The sequence below is a fragment of the Electrophorus electricus genome, chromosome 24 (genome assembly GCF_013358815.1).
Source record: "Electrophorus electricus isolate fEleEle1 chromosome 24, fEleEle1.pri, whole genome shotgun sequence".
NCBI classification, from domain to species: Eukaryota; Metazoa; Chordata; class Actinopteri; order Gymnotiformes; family Gymnotidae; genus Electrophorus; species Electrophorus electricus.
In genome coordinates, this window is record NC_049558.1 from 8,529,382 (window position 1) to 8,550,949 (window position 21,568).

Below are 21,568 nucleotides of genomic sequence, written 5' to 3' on the forward strand. Positions count from 1 at the left end.
ATGGTACATTCACTCTAGTCTGTGTGTATGGTTGCAAGTACTTTGCGGCTGACGCAGGACGATAACCAAATCGTTGCCATGGTAGGAAACAATTCCCAAGATTCCCAAAAAGGTCTGAAGCGCAAAGTGACGACCACTTTGTCCTGATTAAATAAACCTATGGGTATCACGTCATGTGAACGCAATGCAACTTTATATGACTTCACATACCCACACAACACCCAACGTGACGTACGGCCCGATCCGTTTCACCTCTCAGTACCGTGAGCGAGATGTCCTGACTCTGTAAACATTGCAAACGTCGCTTCAAAACTAGATGCAGTTCCATAACAAAGTAAAATGACTTGCTGAAGAATTAAATATTAAATATCATGTACCCATTCAGTATATACACTACTTGCGCATATGCAGATGCATTAATATTATCCTGTTGCAGATTTGAAACATAAAAAATAAGAGTAGCTATTTCTACTCTATTATATACTCAGAAGTTTTCTTACGGTCCTTTCCCAAACCCTAATGTGCAAATAGTTCTAAATAATCATATCTTATTCATGCAGTGTTGGATATACAGGAATAAAAGTTAAGGCCAGCTGAAGTTGTCCGATACTGGATAAACCTTATCCTGAGTTGCTACAGGTAAGATCCGAGTTGAGTCGCCGTCATTCGTGTGTCCCGCTCCTTGAACCCGTGCTAATTTGATCACTGTTGTTAAAGCAGCCAACGTGAGGCTGCTCGGCCCGTCGAGTATAACGCGTATTACGCATTTCTTTTACCCAACGCACACCCACATCCCTTCCTGGTGCCAAAATTCACAAGCTCCCAGACCTCGGTGAGAGGAGAGCGAAGAGAAAGAGATTGGGGGGGGGGGTGCAACGGGAAGCCGAAAGACTGCCGTCTCGTTGAAGACTTTCCCAAAGACCCTCTCCGGTAGGAACAAGCAAGTCAGTGCTCCGATTACGTTTCCATTGGCCCAGTACACCAGTGGAACATTTCACATGGCCTTTTCTGCTTTGCTTCCGAGACTTCCCTCTTCCCGTTAAAATGGCATGGAACGCTACACTGCCTGCTTTAAAGGGTGGGTGCGAGGACGATGGGCGGCCCCTAAGCAACAACGTGTCTAAGTCTGGCTTTCTGTACATGAATCCTGACCTAGATACTCTGCTTTCTTCCAATCGTGGCGCTATTAGCGTTGCAAACGAAGTCGTCGCGAAGCTCTTTACGAGAGTGGGGCTACAGGAGAGAAAGAAAACACAAAAAACGTGGGAAGACTGAACTGTAGAAGGGTTACATGTAAACAGCAGCGTCCATGCCTGTAGTCGTATCAATCAGACAGCAATACCCTGTTCTGTGCCTTTCCTTAAGTGTTTTCCGCCAAGGATATATAAACACGGTACACAAACATCCAAGTGTCTTTTTAGTGGCGTGTAAGGGGTGGGGGCAAAACATGACCAAAAATAGACTATTCATGTACATGTGGCTTTTCCCTGTTTTGCATTAAAGTTGGCTGGGTGGCATTTGAAACCATCTAAAACCACCTTAGCCGAAAACTTCAACATTTAAACTCCAACCAAATGCTACAATAATTCACTATGTTATATCCCATACTAAAAAGTGCTTTTCCTGTTGCCTGGCTCTATGATCTTCAGTAGGTGTGGGAAAAATGTTTTTTGTTTTTTTTTAGTCAGTTATGCTAAGCGGTATTGGACTTAGCCGATGACACTCAAGATTCCTGGTTTGCAGATGGACACGAATCGGAGCCATAAGGAGGAGTTCTGCCTGAGTTCTGTCTTAATGGACCTCCTCGACACTAGAACAGCAGCACGCAATGCTTCTCATCAACACAAACATTCCCCCGACCTTTGGACAGCATGCAGCTTTGATGTCACGCCAAGGATCAACGCAGAGGCGCCGACTTCCTCCCCACGCACTCAAACTTCCCGTTCTGTTCTTCCCTGCTTTGCCTGCCACTCTCTTTTCTTCCCCGCCCCGCCTGCCGGTCAGTAGTTATCCCGCGGCCAGGCTCGGGGGCGTGGCCGGTCGCCGCGGTGACCGCGGACGCCCCGCGAGTCGCTCTGCTGCAGCAGCCGGTCCTGTGACTCGTGCCCGTTGGCGTTGTGGACGGCGCCAGGGTGACTGCGGCCAGGCGGGTACATGTCCCGGTACGAGTGCGAGTGGTGGGGGGGTTCGTACTCCTCCTCCTCTTCCTCCTCCTCCTCCTCCTCCTCCTCCTCATCCCCCTCCCCTTCGTCCTCTGCGGGATGCAGGGAGCACGAGCCGCCGCCGCGGAGGGAGCGCGAGTCACTGACTTCGTCGGAGGGCATGAGGCTGTCCCGTTCGCCCTGTTCCTCCTCCTCTACCCCCCCGGCACCCCCTGCCGACAACAGCTGGTTCTGGTTCTGGTTCTGGTTCTGGTTCTGAGAAAAAGAGGGGGAAAATCAGGGGGGTGGGGGCGCATCTCTTGTAAATATCCAGGGCACCTTACAGAGGATGAGGGGTGTTTTTTTCAGTCCAAAGAAAAACGGCTTGCTCCTAAACAGCACAACCCGGATACAGATGGTAGACGTGAAAACATAATTCCGCTTAAATACATATGCACATCATATCCACGGACAAATGAAGTGAAAGGAACAATTATGTGTGGTTTGCATCGGCATGAACAACTGAAAAAGCACTGATTAGTTGCAAAATCAGCATGGTGTGGCAAATCTCCACTGGAGCAGAAGGGGTTTCGTTAGCATTTGAGGCTGCAGTAAAGGGGACATTCACAAAGCGTCTTCTGTCATTACAGATACAGGCTTTCCCTCCCGCTCAGCATCTGTCACTGCAGATGCTTCTTTTTTTTTCCTGAAGGAAGTAGAGGAAAACCCATCACTGTATCTGCTTTGTGAAATCATCTCATGGAGGCCATGGAGAGATCTATGTGAAAATCAACCAAACGGTTGTAGGATGGTGGAGCATTCCAGTCTTCTACTGTGACTGCACCGCTAATTATCTGGAAATTACAGGCAGCTCGCTCGTCCTTATATGAAAATCATATAACGGGTGTTATTTACGAACCCGCAACTTACTTACGTAACTCCTCTTACATCCAATCAAATAACATTTGAAGGGCCTTGATGTAGAGAAGAGAGAAAATATTTAGCCTACTTACTATATTAGAACTTTGCTCTACAGACAATTTAGAGAGCTCGTGTTTCACAGTTTGAACCAAAGCATTTATGCCCTTTCTGTGACACTGATGCGCGCACATGCATTTTAGGCCGGGGCGAGAAGCCGGTGTAAAGCTGGTGTGTTCCAACTTGCCTGCAAAAAGCACACAGCTAAGCCAGAGCACCAGGCTAAAGAAGAGAAGTAGCACCGGTCCCGCTTTAAGCGGCAATGTACGTTTATTACAAAAAGATGGCTTTTTATGATGTGAAATAGCCTTTACTGAAAAACACGTACGGTTAGCTTTAAAAAAAAAAAAGACCCGCATACTAGAAATTCAGTAGGCCTAATTCTATAAAAACATAGCAGTAAATTAACTAATCGTCCTCTCGATCGTTACAGCTAGATAACTATCCTGTGTATGTTTCGTTACATATTCGGAACTTGAAGTCATTGTAAGCCTTCGGTACTCACGGGCATGGAGTAGTAGGCTAATATGTCTCCATGATATCAATGAAACAAGCAGTTCTCATGCTTCCATTGGCACGGGATATCAAAATCATATATTTGCACATATGATTTTAAACACTTTTCCAGCCATGGCTATTTCCATTGTGGGGGTGGGGTTACAGGGAGCATAGGGTGTTAGGAGTCAAGAGTGTGAAATCCATTTGCGCTTCACGTGGGAAATGAATAAAAGCTATCCCTCCTACTCACCCTGAGTCTGTAAGCGATCATTCAATTAACTCCCGTGTTTCTGAGAACTGCAAAAATGTTAGGCATGGATGAGAAGGACAGATTGAGAAGGACTTACAAGATGACGACACTCGACGCTCTGTAGACAAGACAACATATATGGCTGGAACATGAAACATGGTAGAAGAGCACTCTATTTGTTAGAAACGTTTCACCCTAGTTGCTACTGATGACTTTTCAAAAGCCATACCTCCTACTCCAGACCAGTGGGGCTGTTTGTGCCCATTTGCAGGATAAGAAGCAGCTAAAGAAATAACTGTATATTTGTTTATATTTTTATATGTTGCAGATGACTAGCTTGCCTCTGGTCAAATGGCAGGCCACAGAGCTTAGCATCAAACTGAACAGAAGTACAGGTTTTGCTCAGCTCAGAGTGGGGTATTTAGTGGACTCACTAACGTCTGCTTTCTTCACGACACATAATTATCAATATTCATTTTTCTTAATAAGGTGAAATCCTCTGAACCTGAGCTCAGGTGTATGCAATAAAAATCTATCATCCTGGTAGATATTTGTAGTGGTTTGTTTTCTGAAACTTAGCAATGTTTTTGTTTCTAGGTCAGTCTATGTATTTTTCGCTGGCTTAACTGGGGCACCAGTAGTTATTCACTGTTGGGCCAACCTGAATGGGCTTATGTGGGCTCATGTGGGCTCATGTGGGCTCATCTCAGAATGAACTGAATTTAGCTAACTTCCAACTGGAGAAGAATATTTAGCTGTCATTCCACGCCCCATCAGTCAGAAACTTGTATGTAAAAAATGTCTCTGAGTGGTGATGTTCAATCACTGGCTATAAACAAGATACAATTACATGTAATTTACTGGAACTATGTTAGAAAAACCATGCCATGTCACTTTTCCCAGTTTCTGCAACACTGGAACATGCTAGGGACCTTGTGTTGCTGATAACTATCCCCTGTCTTCTTTACGCAGTTCCTGTTTACATTTTGGAAATGGTAAAAGCGGATTTATGTGAAGCGAGTACTGAAACGCATACCTGTAGGCTGGAGACGGCTGAAGGTGGAGTCATCAGGTTCTGCTCCAGTAGTGGGTTGAGGGAGGCGGTGCCTGGCAGGTGAGTGGCGCGCCAGTAGACCTCTAGGTATTCACCTAGATGTTCACAGGCATCCTCTAACTGGTTCTCATCCAGGATGACATCGAACATCTCCTGATGGGGAAATAGGGTGGAGGAGAGATGACATGTGGGGGATGGAGTTAGAAGATATTATATTAAATATCTTAGGATGGAGGTCTGGTGACAGGAGATGGTTTTGTGCGACAGGTAGGAAAATGGCTCTATGGAACAACATGCAACATAGCTTGTGTCAGAATGGGGTTTGGAACAGCAAACGTCTTATTCACTAGAACTGCAAAGGCCAACACATTCAGATAAAATTAGAGAAAAACTGGTAACTGTGCCTTAATCTCTAAACATGTTTCAATAACAATGGAATTATGAAATTTGCAATTTCTTGAAAATTATAAGCTCTACATGATAGAACCTGCCTATTATGTCAGACTGTGTCAAATACAACATAACCAAATGTAATTAAAAGTAGTGGAGCACTTGGCCAGTACCAATGGCCAATCATAATACAACTAATACTATATCAGTACAATAGAATGGTGGCCCTGCTTCCTTTTGACTTACATAAGATTAAATATGCATTTTATGATATTTTCTCCAATTTCCCAAGTTTAAAGTGTATCTCCCACATATCTTACGTATGAAGCATTGTAGGCAGCAAATGTCGTCACCTTTTCTGGTTGATATGAGACAATTGTTTGTAAAAAATCAGCCCACAGTGCAAGTTTTAAAATTTTGTCAGCTGATTATTGAACAATATGTTATCGCATCCCTGGCTGGAACCTGGCTCACAGGCACACGGGCTGTATGTGTAATTATTATGCAAGGAAATATTGCATCCTCTGTTCTAAACTCTACACTATGCTGAGTAGTCTATGCTTGCCTGTGTTTTATGAGCCTAGTGAGTGCTTTTAAGGTAATGGTGAAGAGCATCAAATATACTGCATGTATAGTGAAAATGCATTGACTCACAGGTGGGCACTGAGCCAGTTTGTCTGCTGCCATCATCTGTACATTTAGGTGTTTGCTCTGAGATTTCCCCCTTGACTTTATTAGCCTCTGTAGTACCTAGAGAAAGTAAGGCAGAGACAAAGTGGAAGGGTTTTGTCAGTCAAAGCCTCTTTGAGCTTCTAGCAACAGCTCCATTATGTCTTCCACTTAATTGCCTTATTCTGACTGTAACAAACACTGCTGGCTATATCATTAGAGGATGGCCTACCTTCGGTGAGGAGACCTTGACATACACAATGATGGGTGCCAGTGAGGTTTTGGCCAGTTGGGCTGGGTGGTTGATAGTGTCTGCATCCAGAACCACTAGCTGGAGAGTTTTGGCCAGCTCAAATATCCTCTCGATCTCACTCTGCACCTCCGCTGGGAGCAGGCACAAAAAACAGGCTCGGTGTGTGGGTTCAGATGGGGAAAACACAGTGAACACTTCAGCTGACCCCAGTGCACCTACATACGTATGAGTAATAGGCCAGAGAATATGGGAGCATAGACTATGCAGTAGGAGTTAGAAGCTTAAAGTTCTCTATTCAGAGATGGTTATACTAGCTGTACGTATTGAACTGGTATATTTCTCTATGTTTGTTTGTGTGTTTTTGTGTGTGTGTGAGCCATGCGCTCTTACCCAAACTGGAGCGTGTGTTGGACCTTTCCATGATGGGTCTCTTATTCAGAACTGATCTTTTGGCCAATGACAGATCAGCAGTGACTCGTGTTATAGAAATCCTATCAGGAAAAAACAGCACAGAACAGTGTTATGAGACTCTAATATTATTACCACTCAAACATATCAGTGGACAAAACGAACAAAAAACACTATCTGCATGTTTTGTTTTTTACATAGACTGCAGTTTTAATATTACTTTGCATTTCAACATTACATGGGATATACATAGTTTAACATTACCTTACAGACCTCAAACATTTTAATAAAGGATTTTTGTAAACTTAAACAGAAGCTTAAAACAGAATTAAATCTCATTTAATATGAAATTAAAGTCGGTCAGATTTTCAGAAACAATGAAAAAAAAAAACATGACATTTTCAATTTAACTGATGCTTTTATTCAAAGTGACTTACAAATCTGAGTACAACTTGAGCAATTGAGGGTGAAGGGTCTTGCTTAGTGGCCTTAACTTAGTAGTAGTGGGGCTTGAAACAGCACCCTTCTGATTACAGAGCAAGTACCTTAACCACAGAGCTACCCTGTCCTTCAGCCTACTGCAATATACATCTGCTATGTGCAAACCCACAGAATAACATTAATTTTACCAAGTAGACTGATTATAGGGTGATGTGTAAACATGAGGGCTGTTCCTTAATAGGGGTGGGCAATATCACAATGTTCTTACTAAGTATTAACTGTTCATTATTTCTGTAAATTGTCACAGTGTGCTTTTCTTAGCGTATAATATCAGTGCTTAAATTCTATAAATACTTTTTGCATTTTTTAAATATAGAATTGAAACAAAGAAATATCACTGTACTCATAACCTTTTTCAAATGTGGTACTAGTGCAGTACTGCATTTTGTATAATTTATTAGTAAACCTCAGAAAAACCACAAATTGTGAAGCACACCATTGTTTCCACCATTTATCCCATCCATATTACTTATTAATATTTAATAAAATAAAAGTCTCTAACGAAGATATCCAGAAATCTTTTTTTCCTGCATTGTCCAATAAAAAGATGAATGTTGTCATTTCTTTGGGAATCAAACAGAATCAAACCACTACTATCCTAAAGAAGCTTGAGTCACGTTTTGTTTTTATCTTGACTTTTCAAGCGTAGCGATACAACACGCTGACCGGCATGACAAGTACGGCTTCTGATGGGTATTTCTCAGTTATTACTCACCGTCCTTCAAAGCGGTGCTTGAGGAAATCAAACAGAGCTTTCTGCATCATATCTGTAACCTGCGGTTGACAAAGATTCGTGGTACATTTGAGAATCTTAAGAGTGTATGAGAAGTGTCTAAAATGGTGCACGTGTGACACACTGCGAACACCTGCCTCATAGCCCTTCAGTGACGGCCCAACTAACACCACTGGCCTCATGGAGGGAACCACGTCATATGGAGGAATATGTTCAGTCTAGCAGGAAAATGAAAAACAACAAACACTGATAAACATCTTCTAAAAATTAAAGTCTAAATTACTTTTTAGAATAAATCAACATGAAGGGAAATAGGGAATGGATATATGTTATACCAGCGATATTTCACCTTAAATGTACAGTATGGAGTAGAATATAAGCTAAGTATTGGGTTCTCATATTTGAAGTGTAATTGGCACATATAGATGTAAATTTAAATTGGTATGATTATATTTGCAGTGAACCAGCTCAGTTTGTGAATTACCCAAAAAGAACATATGCGGGGATGGAAAACAGGACTGTTAGACACACACAACTCAGCAATTCGATGTTACACACACATACACACACACACACACACACACACACACACACACACACACACACACACAAAACTCAGTCATTCCATGTGTTACACACACACAACTCAGCCATTACATGTGTGTTACACACACACAAACACAACTCAGCCATTCCATGTGTGTAGTAGCCGCATGAACAAACCTACCTGCTTTTGCTTCTGTTTGGCTTTTGAAAATGAGAGAAAACAAAACAGAAACAACTTACAGAATAATTTTGTAATTTGTTTTCGCTTCAATTTAAACCTCCTTTCGGCAAGATTAAAGATATGCCTTGTCAAGTCTATGCCTTGTCATCCTCACTCTCACCTGCAGATGGCGGTGTGGATCTCCAGCCTCCTGACACCATGTCACCCAGGCTGGAGGAGGAATTACCTCCACTTTTCCTGCAGAAAATCAAACTGTTCTGTTCCAGTACAAGCGTAGAGACTTCCTTTTCCCTGATCTAAACTACTCTTAAGAAGTTGGACTCAAACTTACAAACAGCAATATAAGTTTTGTCAGTAATATTACAATAAATAAGAATGTCAAAATGATTAGTTATATTCTTTAACTCTTCCATAATTGGCCCAAAATGCATTAAGATAAGGAAAAATAACTTGCGTCCTGTCTCAGGACTAGCAAAATTATAAAGCAGGCTTGGAACAACAACAAAAAAAACCCACTGGAATTATGGGCAAAGATGAATTTGACCTGTTCAGCCTTGTCCACTGAAAGCCCTGAAGACGCCTAGGACGAGCTTTAATGTGTCTGGAAAACCCGCACAACTGGCCTGAGTGCGAGACGAGAGAGTGAGGCGGCGGCTCGAGGCCGTGGCGTACCGCTGTTTCTGCTCCTGCTTGAGCCTCATGGCCTCCAGACGGAGGGGGCTTGGATGAAGCTGATGTCAGCTCCCTCCTTCACCAGCCTCCCGATCCACCAGTCATTGTTGTACTTCTACAGCACAATATTACGCTCCGTCAGGTACGTTACAAGCGGACGGTTTTCTTTGAACAGTGAAATATAAGCGCGGACTGTAGTGTTTATAAATACTGCGAAACGTAATTCGGTAACTCGATAGCCCATTTCCAAATGCTGAATACTGACCCTTAAATCTGCTCTGTTAAATTATAAGAATTACTGAAGAAAAGCTAGATGCCGATTGCTAATAATAAGATTGTCAGTATTTGTCGCCAACAATAGTGATTTACTAAACTTTGTACGTATGTAAATGTGCAAACTAAGCATACATCTCGGACTTCAAAAATGCCAACCTTTCTTACTTTAATTATGATTTGGTATGCTTTATACACTCACATCCACTTTATTAGACGCATTTATTTATTAGAACACCTTAGGAGAACTGTCAGAGGCTATAGCCCATATGTAGCCATACAGCTTGCATTAGTCTTCCTTCAGCTCTGTGGTTTTTGAAGAATCACTGTTTGCTGGGTAATATATATATGAGCTCTAGCAACAAATGTATCAGCTGTAACTGATACATTTTGCATCGTTGCTGCCAAGAATGGTCTGCCACTAAATTAATATTTGGCCAGCAACGGTCCTATTGTCAGAAACTGACCGGTGATGAATTATAACAGATGGCCTTCAGTCTGCCACTGCATATCTATAAAATATACCTATAAGCTTAACGCACCTATTAGAATTTTGTGAACATGGGTTTAAGGAAGGTGTTGACACTGATGTTGAGAGTATAATCCATGTCTGGCTACACTGGGCGTTAAAACTAGGCAGTATGAAGCTACCGGGCTGTATGTGGCTGTGTCACCTCTTTAATGTGCAGAAAATCTTTGGCTTCAAAGTTTATGGCGGCACCCTGAACAGGGCAATCCTCATCGAGAGCGCCGCAGTAGTTTACATTTGTCTTCACCGCGAAAGCCACGGGTTTGGACTGCGAGAGAAAGCCTCAGTTGATATGCACAGTGACCAAAAAAAATACTTGAAATTCTTTGGTTAACTTTATTGCCCACATGTCCAGTAAAACTACACATAAAACACAAACAAATAAAACATATATCAGTTAATAGTAATAAAAGTGACCCTCATCATAATTCATTACTCCAGAATCTGGAGCTATATCTGGAACACGGTCATTAGTATTAAGTCATTATGAACCATTATGCCCGGGTCATATAATTCTCCGACTTCCAGACCTTGGCTCTCTCGAGCTGGAGCTGGGCCTGGCGCTCGGCCTCACGCCGATACGCCTCGCGGTCCTCCTCCGCTGACAGGTCGGAATCCGAGGGTCTGCTCGTGTACGAATCGGCCGAACCCTACCGAAACCGCAATCAAAGCCGTCAGGAAACAAGCGCACACAAGGCAGATCGCTTTCAAGCAACAGTTAGAAACACCGACGTGAATTTGCCATTGGAGAGGATGCACGCCGATAGCAGAGGCGTTCACGCGTTTCCGCACGGAGCACTGAACGCATGTAATCTAACAAACTGTGCAAAGAATCCGATATAAATTACAAATATTAAGCATCGGACAGCAGTGTTTAGGTACGTTCGTGACCACAGTAAAGGAGCCTCAAACTCGAGTTGCTTCAATCAGGCCAACACTTTCTCGTTCCCAATGCATCCTTCCCTGGTCCCACCTTCCTAACCGGCGGCGGTTTGCAGCCTGTTTTAGCGCACGCGCGCCCTGCAAAACCCTGGAGCGTCAGACGGACGCGCGCAAGCCTGCGCAGACGTCACGGGCTTGTTCTGCCCCTTGCAACCCCGTGCGTACTGCGCCTGCGACCCCCCCCCCCCCCCCCCCCTCCGCGCGCGCGCGCGTCTGTGTGTGTGTGTGTGTGTGTGTGTGTGTGTGTGTGTGTGTGTATGTGTGCGCGTGCGAGGTGCTCCGCGGGGCTCGTAAAGGAGCGACGAGGATGAGGAGAGCACGGTACGAGGTTGTGACTCGAGCGAAAAACGAGAGCACGGGGAGACGCGGGACACGATGGTTTATTAACTATATCAGGAACTGGTCTGCAGAAATCTGCACTTCTTCCTTCCTTCTGGCTAGGGATTCGCACTGTGTCGTTGTTCGGGCAGCAGAATCTGCAGGCCATCACTAGGAGTGGTCGTCTAGAGAGACATATTTGCCACAGATCGTTTACGGGATAAACGGGTCGCACGGGTGATCTTTGTTTCCCCAGTAAACGTTTTCCTTTCCCACGCATGTTTCTTCTGGAATACCTAGATATGGTGCACTTCTGTGCCTGGGTATTGGTGGGGAAAACTCAAGCTATAGAAGTGCTCTATCAGTCTGATCAATCTTAGTTAACTCCTCTTTTTGCAACCTGTATTTATTCATTCCCACAGGAACCATTAGCACTGCATATTTGGGTACTTGCACTAAAATCAGAAATTGATATGAATGAGCAAAACTAAATTTACTGCCTGCTAAGTAAATTAGTCTCTGCATTTCATTGCTGGTATTTACAATTGTGTACATAATAAACATGACCAACACATAAAAAAATAAGTCCCTAAATATTTTCAGGATATGTATATTTAATCTCAAAAACTAAAACTCAGCGTGTATCTGACATTCATACATTTACTTCGCTATCATAAGACAAAACTGCAAGTAACCTCATTTCTGAATAAATAAAGTCAAGTTAAGACAAGCTGAGAAATAATCCATGAAATGTAGACATTTAGTTTCCTATAAAACCACCTTAAACATTGCACTTACCAGAAATAACAATATAAGATTTCTGGATATCAATATCCATCAGTTATCATGTCTGCAAATCATGCATTTAAGTTACCAGACTGGTCAAGCTGTATTATCCTATGACCATTACCACTGATCAGCTATTATCAATACGTTGTCAACATCATGTAAACACGTTTGTAAAAGCCATGGCCGCTGTAGTACTGTTTGAATGTCTCCATCAGGGCCCCCCTGCTGAGCGTCCCCTCTCCACAATCAAAGCCCTTTAATCCGCCAACCTCCACCCACCTCCGCCCGAGCCGTGACCCAGCTGCATGCAGGTGCTTGCTTTGCAGTGCCTTAGCGCTCTCAACCAACAGCAGTAGAGACAAGCCTCGGGTGCCAGCTGAAGACCAGGTTCCCTCCCACACCTGCTGTCTCTGCAAAGCCAAATATAGCACAAAACCACCACCTTCCCCCCAATCCAACAACCCCACTTTATTCCCCTACGCACATTCATCATTCATGTCTCCCTGAACAATCTCAGTAGGGGTTCGTAGAGGGATACACATCACAGTATTCACTTATCCATTTCTGACATCTATTTTAGCATCGGTACTCCTGAGGTTATAGATTATGCAAGAGTTTAAAGGCAACTAAGACTTGGCACATGTGTTATCTATGGTCAAATTGCCTTTGAAATGCCTAATAATGCTAGCAGTGCAATGGAACTATCAGTGGCATTAAAGCAGGTGTTTACAGTTATTGTCGAAAAGTACAAGAAAGAAGAAGAAATATAGATTGAGCAAAATAAAACAAAAAAATATATAAAAACGAGGTGGGAGACGGGAGAGAGAACATATGTCTGCCAGAGGAAGCAGAACTGTGAGTGCCGGAGCAGTGAGTGGGATCTCATTGTTGCTAAGACCTAAGTAGACATTTGCATCCTCTCCTATATTTGGCTCTGGAGATGAACCTCAGCCCTGATTCTGTCAGCTCTAAATAACAGCCTCACACAGCGGCAGCGAGGCAGGGGAGGGGCCAGAATGAGAAACAGTCCGGGAGAACCAGAGTGCAAATGTTTGAACACGTCCTCCGCGTATGCCTGGTTAAAGTGGGTGTCTTTTAACACAAGATTCCAGGTTCAAGGCTATCCATAAAGGAAGCATTTGAAATCGCCATTTTGAGTCATCACGTCTTAAAACAACTGCAAGTCTGACATTGCCTCTTGAGATAAAAAAAAAACAAAACATATAATTCTGCAAAAAACGTCTGAGCTGATTCACGCACTCAGCGCTCTGGTCCGTGTCACTGACCACAGAGCACTGTCCTCTACTTGAAGGCGGTAGAAGCAGGCTGCAGTGACTGCTGTTGGCCAACAGGGGGAGCATCATCTCCTCTGGGTCTGCATGTTAGATAACAGAACCGATTCTTCTCTAACCCCCTCACTGCTCCAACAGCCAACGCCGCAGTAACAACCCCAGAGACAGAGAGGGAGAGAAAGAGGCGAGAGTTGCCATGTATGAAGCGGAAAGACAGAAAGGGGGCGGGGGGGGGGGAACACAAATTTTAAACTTTAAATGCTAACTGGAGGAGATGTGGCAAGAAATGTGGATGGAAAGTGATGGGAAGGAATCAGTCTGGAGCTTGGCTACAAAAACACAGCACTGCCAGACACAGGTGTGAATTAAACAGTCTACTGGGCACACTGGGAGTGCACACACATGCACACATATTGTCTCTCTCTCTCTCTCTCACTCACACACACACACACACACACACACACACACACACACACACACATATAAGCAAATAATTCTTACCTTGCTGAGTGTGACACTAGAATTAGACATGGAACTCTACTACTACCATTACTACACAGGTCATTCTACACACACACACACACACACACACACACACAACCCCTCCCTGTGCCTATGGGCCGTGCATGTCAGAAGCACTGGGCCTAAGTGATCCTTAATGATGTTACAGCTGTTTGTGAACTGCCAGAACTGCCATTCCCCATCCATTATTAATGCGGTGGATTTTAAAGCCATTCCAGAGTACCTGTCTTTACTGTACACCTCCTCTTCCTCTGTCCCCCTGAAATGTTCTCGTCTTCTGTGTTTCTGACTGGACGCACACACACTAGCTTGCACTGCTTGCACCAGGTCTTTGTTGTCTGTATTTTCAACATGGACTTGGAGAGTGAGGGAGGAAAGCTAAATCACTGAGAATAATCAGTCTAAAGCAATCAGTCTAAAGCAATCAGTCTAAAGCAATCAGGCATGGAGGAAGGTGGCTTTAGTATATTTACATGCACACAATAAAGTATCCACGTCTACAGGGATTTGTGTAAAATGATCTTTAAATAGATGGCTTTATATTCTTAGAGGATCTGTTTGGCTGTGATCTGAATTCAGTGTGATAAATAAACTCAGAGTCTAAAACAAGAGAGAAAACACGTTCAAGGGGGTTTAACATGTAGCTCTAAATGCTTTTAGTAGGCTAAACGCTAACACCAGGATAACTCTGGTGCTGGTTCAGTTACTGGTAATAATTCCAATATCAGTTCTTCTTAAAGTGCCGTTAATATACAGAATTAAAAAGAAAACACTACAATTATGACCAACAACGGCAGCACGATCTCCCTAGATTTTTAATCAACTCCAAATATCATGTAATTTCAGTGAAACTACAGTAAGGCAAACTGAATCTGAGATAGGAGCAGAAAGCAAAGATGAGATTGGAAAAGGGCAGATACAGATAGATGTACTCACTCTAAATGTGTCTGAAGTGATTTTCCTCTTTAGTCCTCTATGGGCTCATGATGAGCGCATCAGCAGTATTAATAAGAATGCTCTCGCGCGCAAGCTGTTCTTCTCGCGCCCTCCTCGTAGATGCGAATCCCTTTGCCTTTCTCTCTTGCCTCCGTCGTTATATCTCTGCCGCTGCTCCCTTCCCCTTATATATCTTGCCTACCTCATCACATCATTAACTGCCTCTCCTGGGATCTAGGTGTGTGTGTGTGTGTGTGTATGTGTGTTTGGGGGCATATAGTTGTTTTACAGTAGATTTATTGGACTAGATTAGAAAAATGTGGAATTTACACACCACCTATGTGCAGATATTTCGAGTTCCAACGTCTGGTTTAACAGTGCCAGAAAATACTTCTATTTCTGTGCCCATCGCAAAGGGGTAGCACAATTCTCCACAGCAAAAACATAAATAGCACAAACAGGGTAAATAACACACACTACTCTCCAGATTAATGCTTAAATAGCATCTAATTTGCTGTCTGGGCTTCAGTCAGCCTTGTGATATCATACAAGCCTTACTGATAACAGTACTGCAATGCTTGTCACTGATATTAATTGATGAGCTGCGTGTTTTTTTCCTTAAGCTGGAGTGTCGTCTTCTCATTTAGCCCCAGACTGGGATACACTCCCTTCGCGTGAGTATTTTATTATGAAATGCATAGATCCCTTCTGGTTGGCTCCTTGTGGTGCAGATGATGTCCTACTGAGGGTCAAAGTGCTTCACTTTTCTCTCACAGTTAATATTTAGTAACAGATTTCTGGGATTCAATCGAATCCCTTCATCTTCTGTTATATTGCAATATGCCATATCATTCAGTGGTGGAATATTCTTCTTGAGGTCATATGCAAACAAAGAAAGACTATGAAAGTTTTTCTTAAAGAACATGATGATGTAGCATGAAGAGGTGATAATGTCTAGATGGGTAGATACAACAAGCTGTACATAGAAAATGCAGATGTCAGTGTTTTTTCTGCAGAGATGAGTCATGATCCGCCAAGACAAGGCCTACCTGAGTCATAGGCAAGATTTTTTAAAAAAATAAAAATGAACTGGTAACAAGAAAACCAAGAACAAAGCAGACTTTCCATATGTGTGTGCCATTTGGGCTGAGGAAAACACACAGTACTAAGCCTGAAACCTTTCACCCGGACGAACAGGCACAAACAAAGCTTGTTGGAAAATCTAGACTTTGTTTTTTTCAAAATTTGAATTATGCATTCAAAAAATGGGTTGAATCTTCAATACAAACATTGTTGAAGGTGCATTGTTAAAGTGCAAGATTTTGATCTATTAATGCCTTTAAATGCACTAATGACATTTCATTTATCTGAAGAGTCACAGAGTATGGCTTTCATGTTTTGTTTTGTATTGTTTTCCACCATCAGGTAAGCACTGGCAGAACTAGCAGAGAGTGAATGAGTTAACACCATCCAACTGGCTTCCATTCCAAATGACTTCCATTAATATTTTAGAGTGTGATATTCTGGGAGAAAATTGAAACTGCCGCTGACCCCCTGATTACGTTAATTAACATCCTTCCCCATATAAATCATATGTTCATTCTTCACTCTATCGAGATAGTCCTTATGACATTTTGGATACACTAGCTGTCCAGTGTTAGCTGTCTACCAATAGCTGTCTATCACTGACCCTTCTAGGGGTATTTTACTGAACTGTTTTACAATGATTAACTTTATAAACCCACCCCTTCAACGTTTCCCAGGACTGTCATAAATAACACCAAACACCAAATCTCCCCACCCCTGCTCCTGGCTGGGCTGACTTGGAAACATGAGTTTAAAAACTGGGCTGAAATAGGATTTTCATGTTAACGAGATGTTGCGGAAAAACAGCTGACAGGCATTTGTTGCCATCTATGTTATATTTGTGGAATTGCAACAGAAAAAAAATATCTGTTATTAGGTAGGCTGCTATAAATGCAGTAACATTATGTTTTGTTCAGTAATATAGATAATTCAAAGATGTAAGTAAGTAAGCACGTAATTAAGCCTTTATTTATATAGCACCTTTCCAATCAGAGCTACGAGGTGTTTCACAACGAACAAAACTAAAACAGCAGTTAAATGGCCTTTTTACAACCCAGGGCTCAGCTAAGCAATAAGCAGGCAATAACAGCAACAGAATTAGCTGCTGATTCATAAAAGTAATCATTTAAGCCATGACCAAATCCAATTACTGAATTTTGAAGAAGAAGTGATACTGACATAATTTCATTCTTAAAGTTCATGTTGAGATTCGAATTTAGCAAGAGTTTAGCAGCTCGGGCAAGTCCATTGCTAGTTTGGTTAACCCTGTAATAAACATGCATGCTTTAGCATTTAACACTATCAAAGTATTACTTTCAAGATTTTCATATCATTTTTCATGTTATAATCTTTCTATAATCTATATATATATATATATATTTTTTTTTTAAGTCTTAGTACTTTCACCACTTGCATTAAGTTTGTAAGTGTTTGGATGCATACACCATGTAATTGTTTTTTTTTTCTAGACCTCTTGAGTGCCCTTATTCTTATGTTAATTCTAGGATTATTATTAAATTAGTTGAAAATGCAGATACCATCTGTTTTCTGGTTCAAAATGTGAATGATCTCTCAGAATAACTTTTCAGTAAATTACCAAAGCATCCTGACTATGCAGCGCGGGTAAGCAAATAGCATAGGTGGGATACTGTGATTGGCAGCTGTAGTCAGTCCTTACCTGTCTCTTAATGAAGCTGGAGGTGGTGTCAGAGGAAATGCTGCCGTCCGAACGTTTAAAGCGGCTCTTGCGTTTCGGCAGCTTTCTTGGCAACTACAGAAAGTTACGTGACGCAACAGGGTTGAGCACAACTTCACTGGCTAACACATTTTTTAAACTGTTCTACAAAGTTCATGTGAAGCCTAGAACATAATTTTTAAAATTATTTGTCAAGGAATTTTAACACAACAAAGTAGTCACAACCTCTAAAACTGTAGAACTCTGAAAGAAGGGGATTTATAGGCAGATTATCTTCAGTTAATATAATGCAATATGCCCTCTTCATTAGAAACATAAGTATTCTGTAGATACATTGATACGTGTACAGTTACTGTAGCTCACGCATTCCTATCCACAATTTGTTAGTCAAACTCTACACAGTTCGTCATTACCACATATATTGTATGGGTGGTAATGATCATTGATGATCAAGGATGGCTACACCGAGTGTGTATGGCAACATCTCTAACTGGACATATATAAGGTTTTTAATAAAGTGTTTTATAAAAATACGCAACTGGTCCCTTTTATTGAACCTTTGCACACTTTTCAATAATATTCCATCTTGAACTGCATTTTAAGCCGTAAATGATATTAAACAACCATTAATGAAGTTAATTAACTTTAGGCTACAGGAAGATGGGGTCTTTTCCACACTGCGCTCTGACGCGCTCAAAGACGCTGGCTACAGGTGAGACGCGAGAACTAGCCAAAAGTGAAGCCTTGATGCACATCTAAACGACACCGTTCCTCATCCTTGATTTTAGGACATCCACGTAGATGTGTATTTATAGACGGATCACAATGCAGTGTTCAGGGAACAACACACCAACGATTTAAACGCTTCAGTATAAAGAGAACAGAGGCCTTGGTTGCGGTGGGAAAATCTCAAGCCGAACTGGACGGGGCGAGAGAAATAAAAGCAATCGTGCTATTCACCGGGGCTGGAAATACCACAAAGCGTCTTATCGGCCCCTATCCCGGTCATTGCAACGGCAAGTGGTCGTGTGCGATCGAAACTGCGATATCGCAACGTTGCATTGCGAGCTGTTTTAACGCTGCAGACACGGAACGCGCTGCTACAGGCGAGGGCAGAAAGTACACAGGTTTTGTTTGAACAAGTAGCGCCATTGAGAAACTGCGGTCAAGACGAGCGATCTTACCTGGAAATAATGCGACTGGGAGCCGCTCTCAACGCCAGACAGCAGGTCCGCGGACGGTTTGGACATTTTCACTTGCACCATCTATTTCAGAGCGCAGGGGAGGCGGGAACACGGGCTGCTGGACGCGACGGTGATGCGAAATACATGCAGATGAAGGAAAGGGAGTATCAGAATAAAACGGCAAAGGTGAGCGTTTGTTTGTGGCGATGCATGTAACACCCACCCCCAAAAAAATGTTCCGCGACGATTGGAGCATTAAGAATCAGATAAGTGGGTCCACGGGCAACAGTACGGTACAGGTTTCCGTGATATCGCTGTTTGCAACGCTGAGCTTCGCGCAGCCGTGTGTGAGCTCATCTCAGCTCTCTCTCTCTCTCTCTCTCTCTCTCTCTCTCTCTCTCTCTCTCTCTCTCTCTCTCTCTCTCTCTCTCTCTCTCTCTCTCTCTCTCTCTCTCTAGTGTGGGTTTGGGATATACATATAGCTTTGTTGTATAAGTGCATTCTGCGGACACCTAGATTTAGTTCCAGGCCTTACGACAAAACATTTAAAGGTAATGGCCTACGACGCGATTTAAAGCGAATAAGGCTGGACATAGTATTACCTCGTTCACGTATTTATTTTGTACATCCTAAGGTGCAACAAACCTCTCTCTGTTGTGTTTTGTCTTACTTTGCTTTCAGCTACCGTTAAAATAAAGTCTTTTGTAAGAGATGTGTCTTTAATTTAAGTTATTTTAGGCTAAAAACAAAATCACTTAGACTCCCGTTCAATGAAACCATAAAAATTTAGGTTATGCTCTGAACTGATACAAAGTTGGAGTTAAATTAAGAAGGTTCAAATATGGGTTTTAATTAAAGTTTTTAAGTATTTTCCATATCAGGTCAAGCTTCTATGTTCAACTAATAAAACAATTTTAGAATATTTAATTTCCTATTACTAGCAATAAAACTAACTTGCTGTAGAAGGTATTTTTGATTGTCAGCAAGAGCCACAGGGATGTTGAAATGAATACATACATCAAGTGCACTACTTCCATTCTCAAGCTGTTTACATACAAAAACTCTTAGGTGGCTTGACCTTAATACACAATGTAATAATAGTCAACACTATTCTGGAGTCATTCCTCTAACACTATTCGGTAGTCATTTCTCTAACACTATTCTGCAGTCATTCCTCTAACACTATTCGGTAGTAATTTCTCTAACACTATTCTGCAGTCATTCCTCTAGCACTATTCTGCAGTAATTTCTCTAACACTATTCGGTAGTCATTTCTCTAACACTATTCTGCAGTCATTCCTCTAGCACTATTCTGCAGTAATTTCTCTAACACTATTCGGTAGTCATTTCTCTAACACTATTTTGTAGTCATTCCTCTAACACTATTCGGTAGTAATTTCTCTAACACTATTCTGCAGTCATTCCTCTAGCACTATTCTGCAGTAATTCCTCTAACACTATTTTGCAGTCATTCCTCTAACACTATTCGTTAGTCATTTCTCTAACACTATTCTGGAGTCATTTCTCTAACACTATTTTGCAGTCATTCCTCTAACACTATTCTGGAGTCATTTCTCTAACACTATTTTGTAGTCATTCCTCTAACACTATTCGTTAGTCATTTCTCTAACACTCTTTTGTAGTCATTTCTCTAACACTATTCTGCAGTCATTCCTCTAACATTATTTTGCAGTCATTCCTCTAACACTATTCTGGAGTCATTTCTCTAACACTATTTTGTAGTCATTCCTCTAACACTATTCGTTAGTCATTTCTCTAACACTCTTTTGTAGTCATTCCTCTAACACTATTCGTTAGTCATTTCTCTAACACTCTTTTGTAGTCATTCCTCTAACACTATTCTGCAGTCATTCCTCTAACATTATTTTGCAGTCATTCCTCTAACACTATTCGTTAGTCATTTCTCTAACACTATTCTGGAGTCATTTCTCTAACACTATTTTGCAGTCATTCCTCTAACACTATTCTGGAGTCATTTCTCTAACACTATTTTGTAGTCATTCCTCTAACACTATTCGTTAGTCATTTCTCTAACACTCTTTTGTAGTCATTCCTCTAACACTATTCTGCAGTCATTCCTCTAACATTATTTTGCAGTCATTCCTCTAACACTATTCTGGAGTCATTCCTCTAACACTATTTTGCAGTCATTCCTCTAACACTATTCTGGAGTCATTCCTCTAACATTATTTTGCAGTCATTCCTCTAACACTATTCTGGAGTCATTTCTCTAATTCTATTCTACGATTCTTCTCTTTTTTCTACATGACAGATGGTTGTGCAATTAGCTGCTGCATCAGTAACTGATTGTTAAAAGTGAAGCTTGATTGTTAGGATTTGGAGGCCTTCATTCTTCTCATTTTTCTTCTCTCTTCTGGTTAGACACTGAGCACTTTTTACACACAGTCAGCCCATTTTATGATCCTAAACATGGACTATTTGAAGTTTTATGTTCAATAAGGAAGTCACGTTGAAGTATATTCTTAGACATTCATGGACGTTCATAGTTTATCTATCTCTTTGTCCTGAACTGAACAACTATTTGGGGCAGTGGTATCTCAGTGGTTAAAGTACTTGCCTAGCAATCAGAAGGTTGCCACTGCCAAGTCAACACTGTTGGGCCCCTGAGCAAGACCCTTAACCTTTATTCGCTCAAGTTGTGTTCAGTCAGAATTGTAAGTTGCTTTGGATAAAAGCATCAGGTAA

At 41.9% G+C, this 21,568-nt stretch overlaps 1 protein-coding gene across 1 annotated transcript; it reads right to left on the bottom strand.

Annotated features, from left to right (window-relative positions):
- Positions 1-866: 866 nt before the first annotated feature.
- Positions 867-19,191, bottom strand: cacnb3a (calcium channel, voltage-dependent, beta 3a). The gene is given in 16 exon segments (XM_027019249.2): positions 867-2,417; positions 4,904-5,074; positions 5,966-6,061; positions 6,213-6,364; positions 6,624-6,724; positions 7,858-7,916; positions 8,013-8,093; positions 8,603-8,622; positions 8,763-8,839; positions 9,275-9,329; positions 9,332-9,389; positions 10,222-10,344; positions 10,607-10,726; positions 17,640-17,732; positions 18,842-18,956; positions 19,065-19,191. Coding segments are annotated over 15 exon segments (1,704 nt in total). The 5' UTR covers positions 18,923-18,956; positions 19,065-19,191; the 3' UTR covers positions 867-2,000.
- Between the last annotated feature and the right edge of the window lie 2,377 nt (positions 19,192-21,568).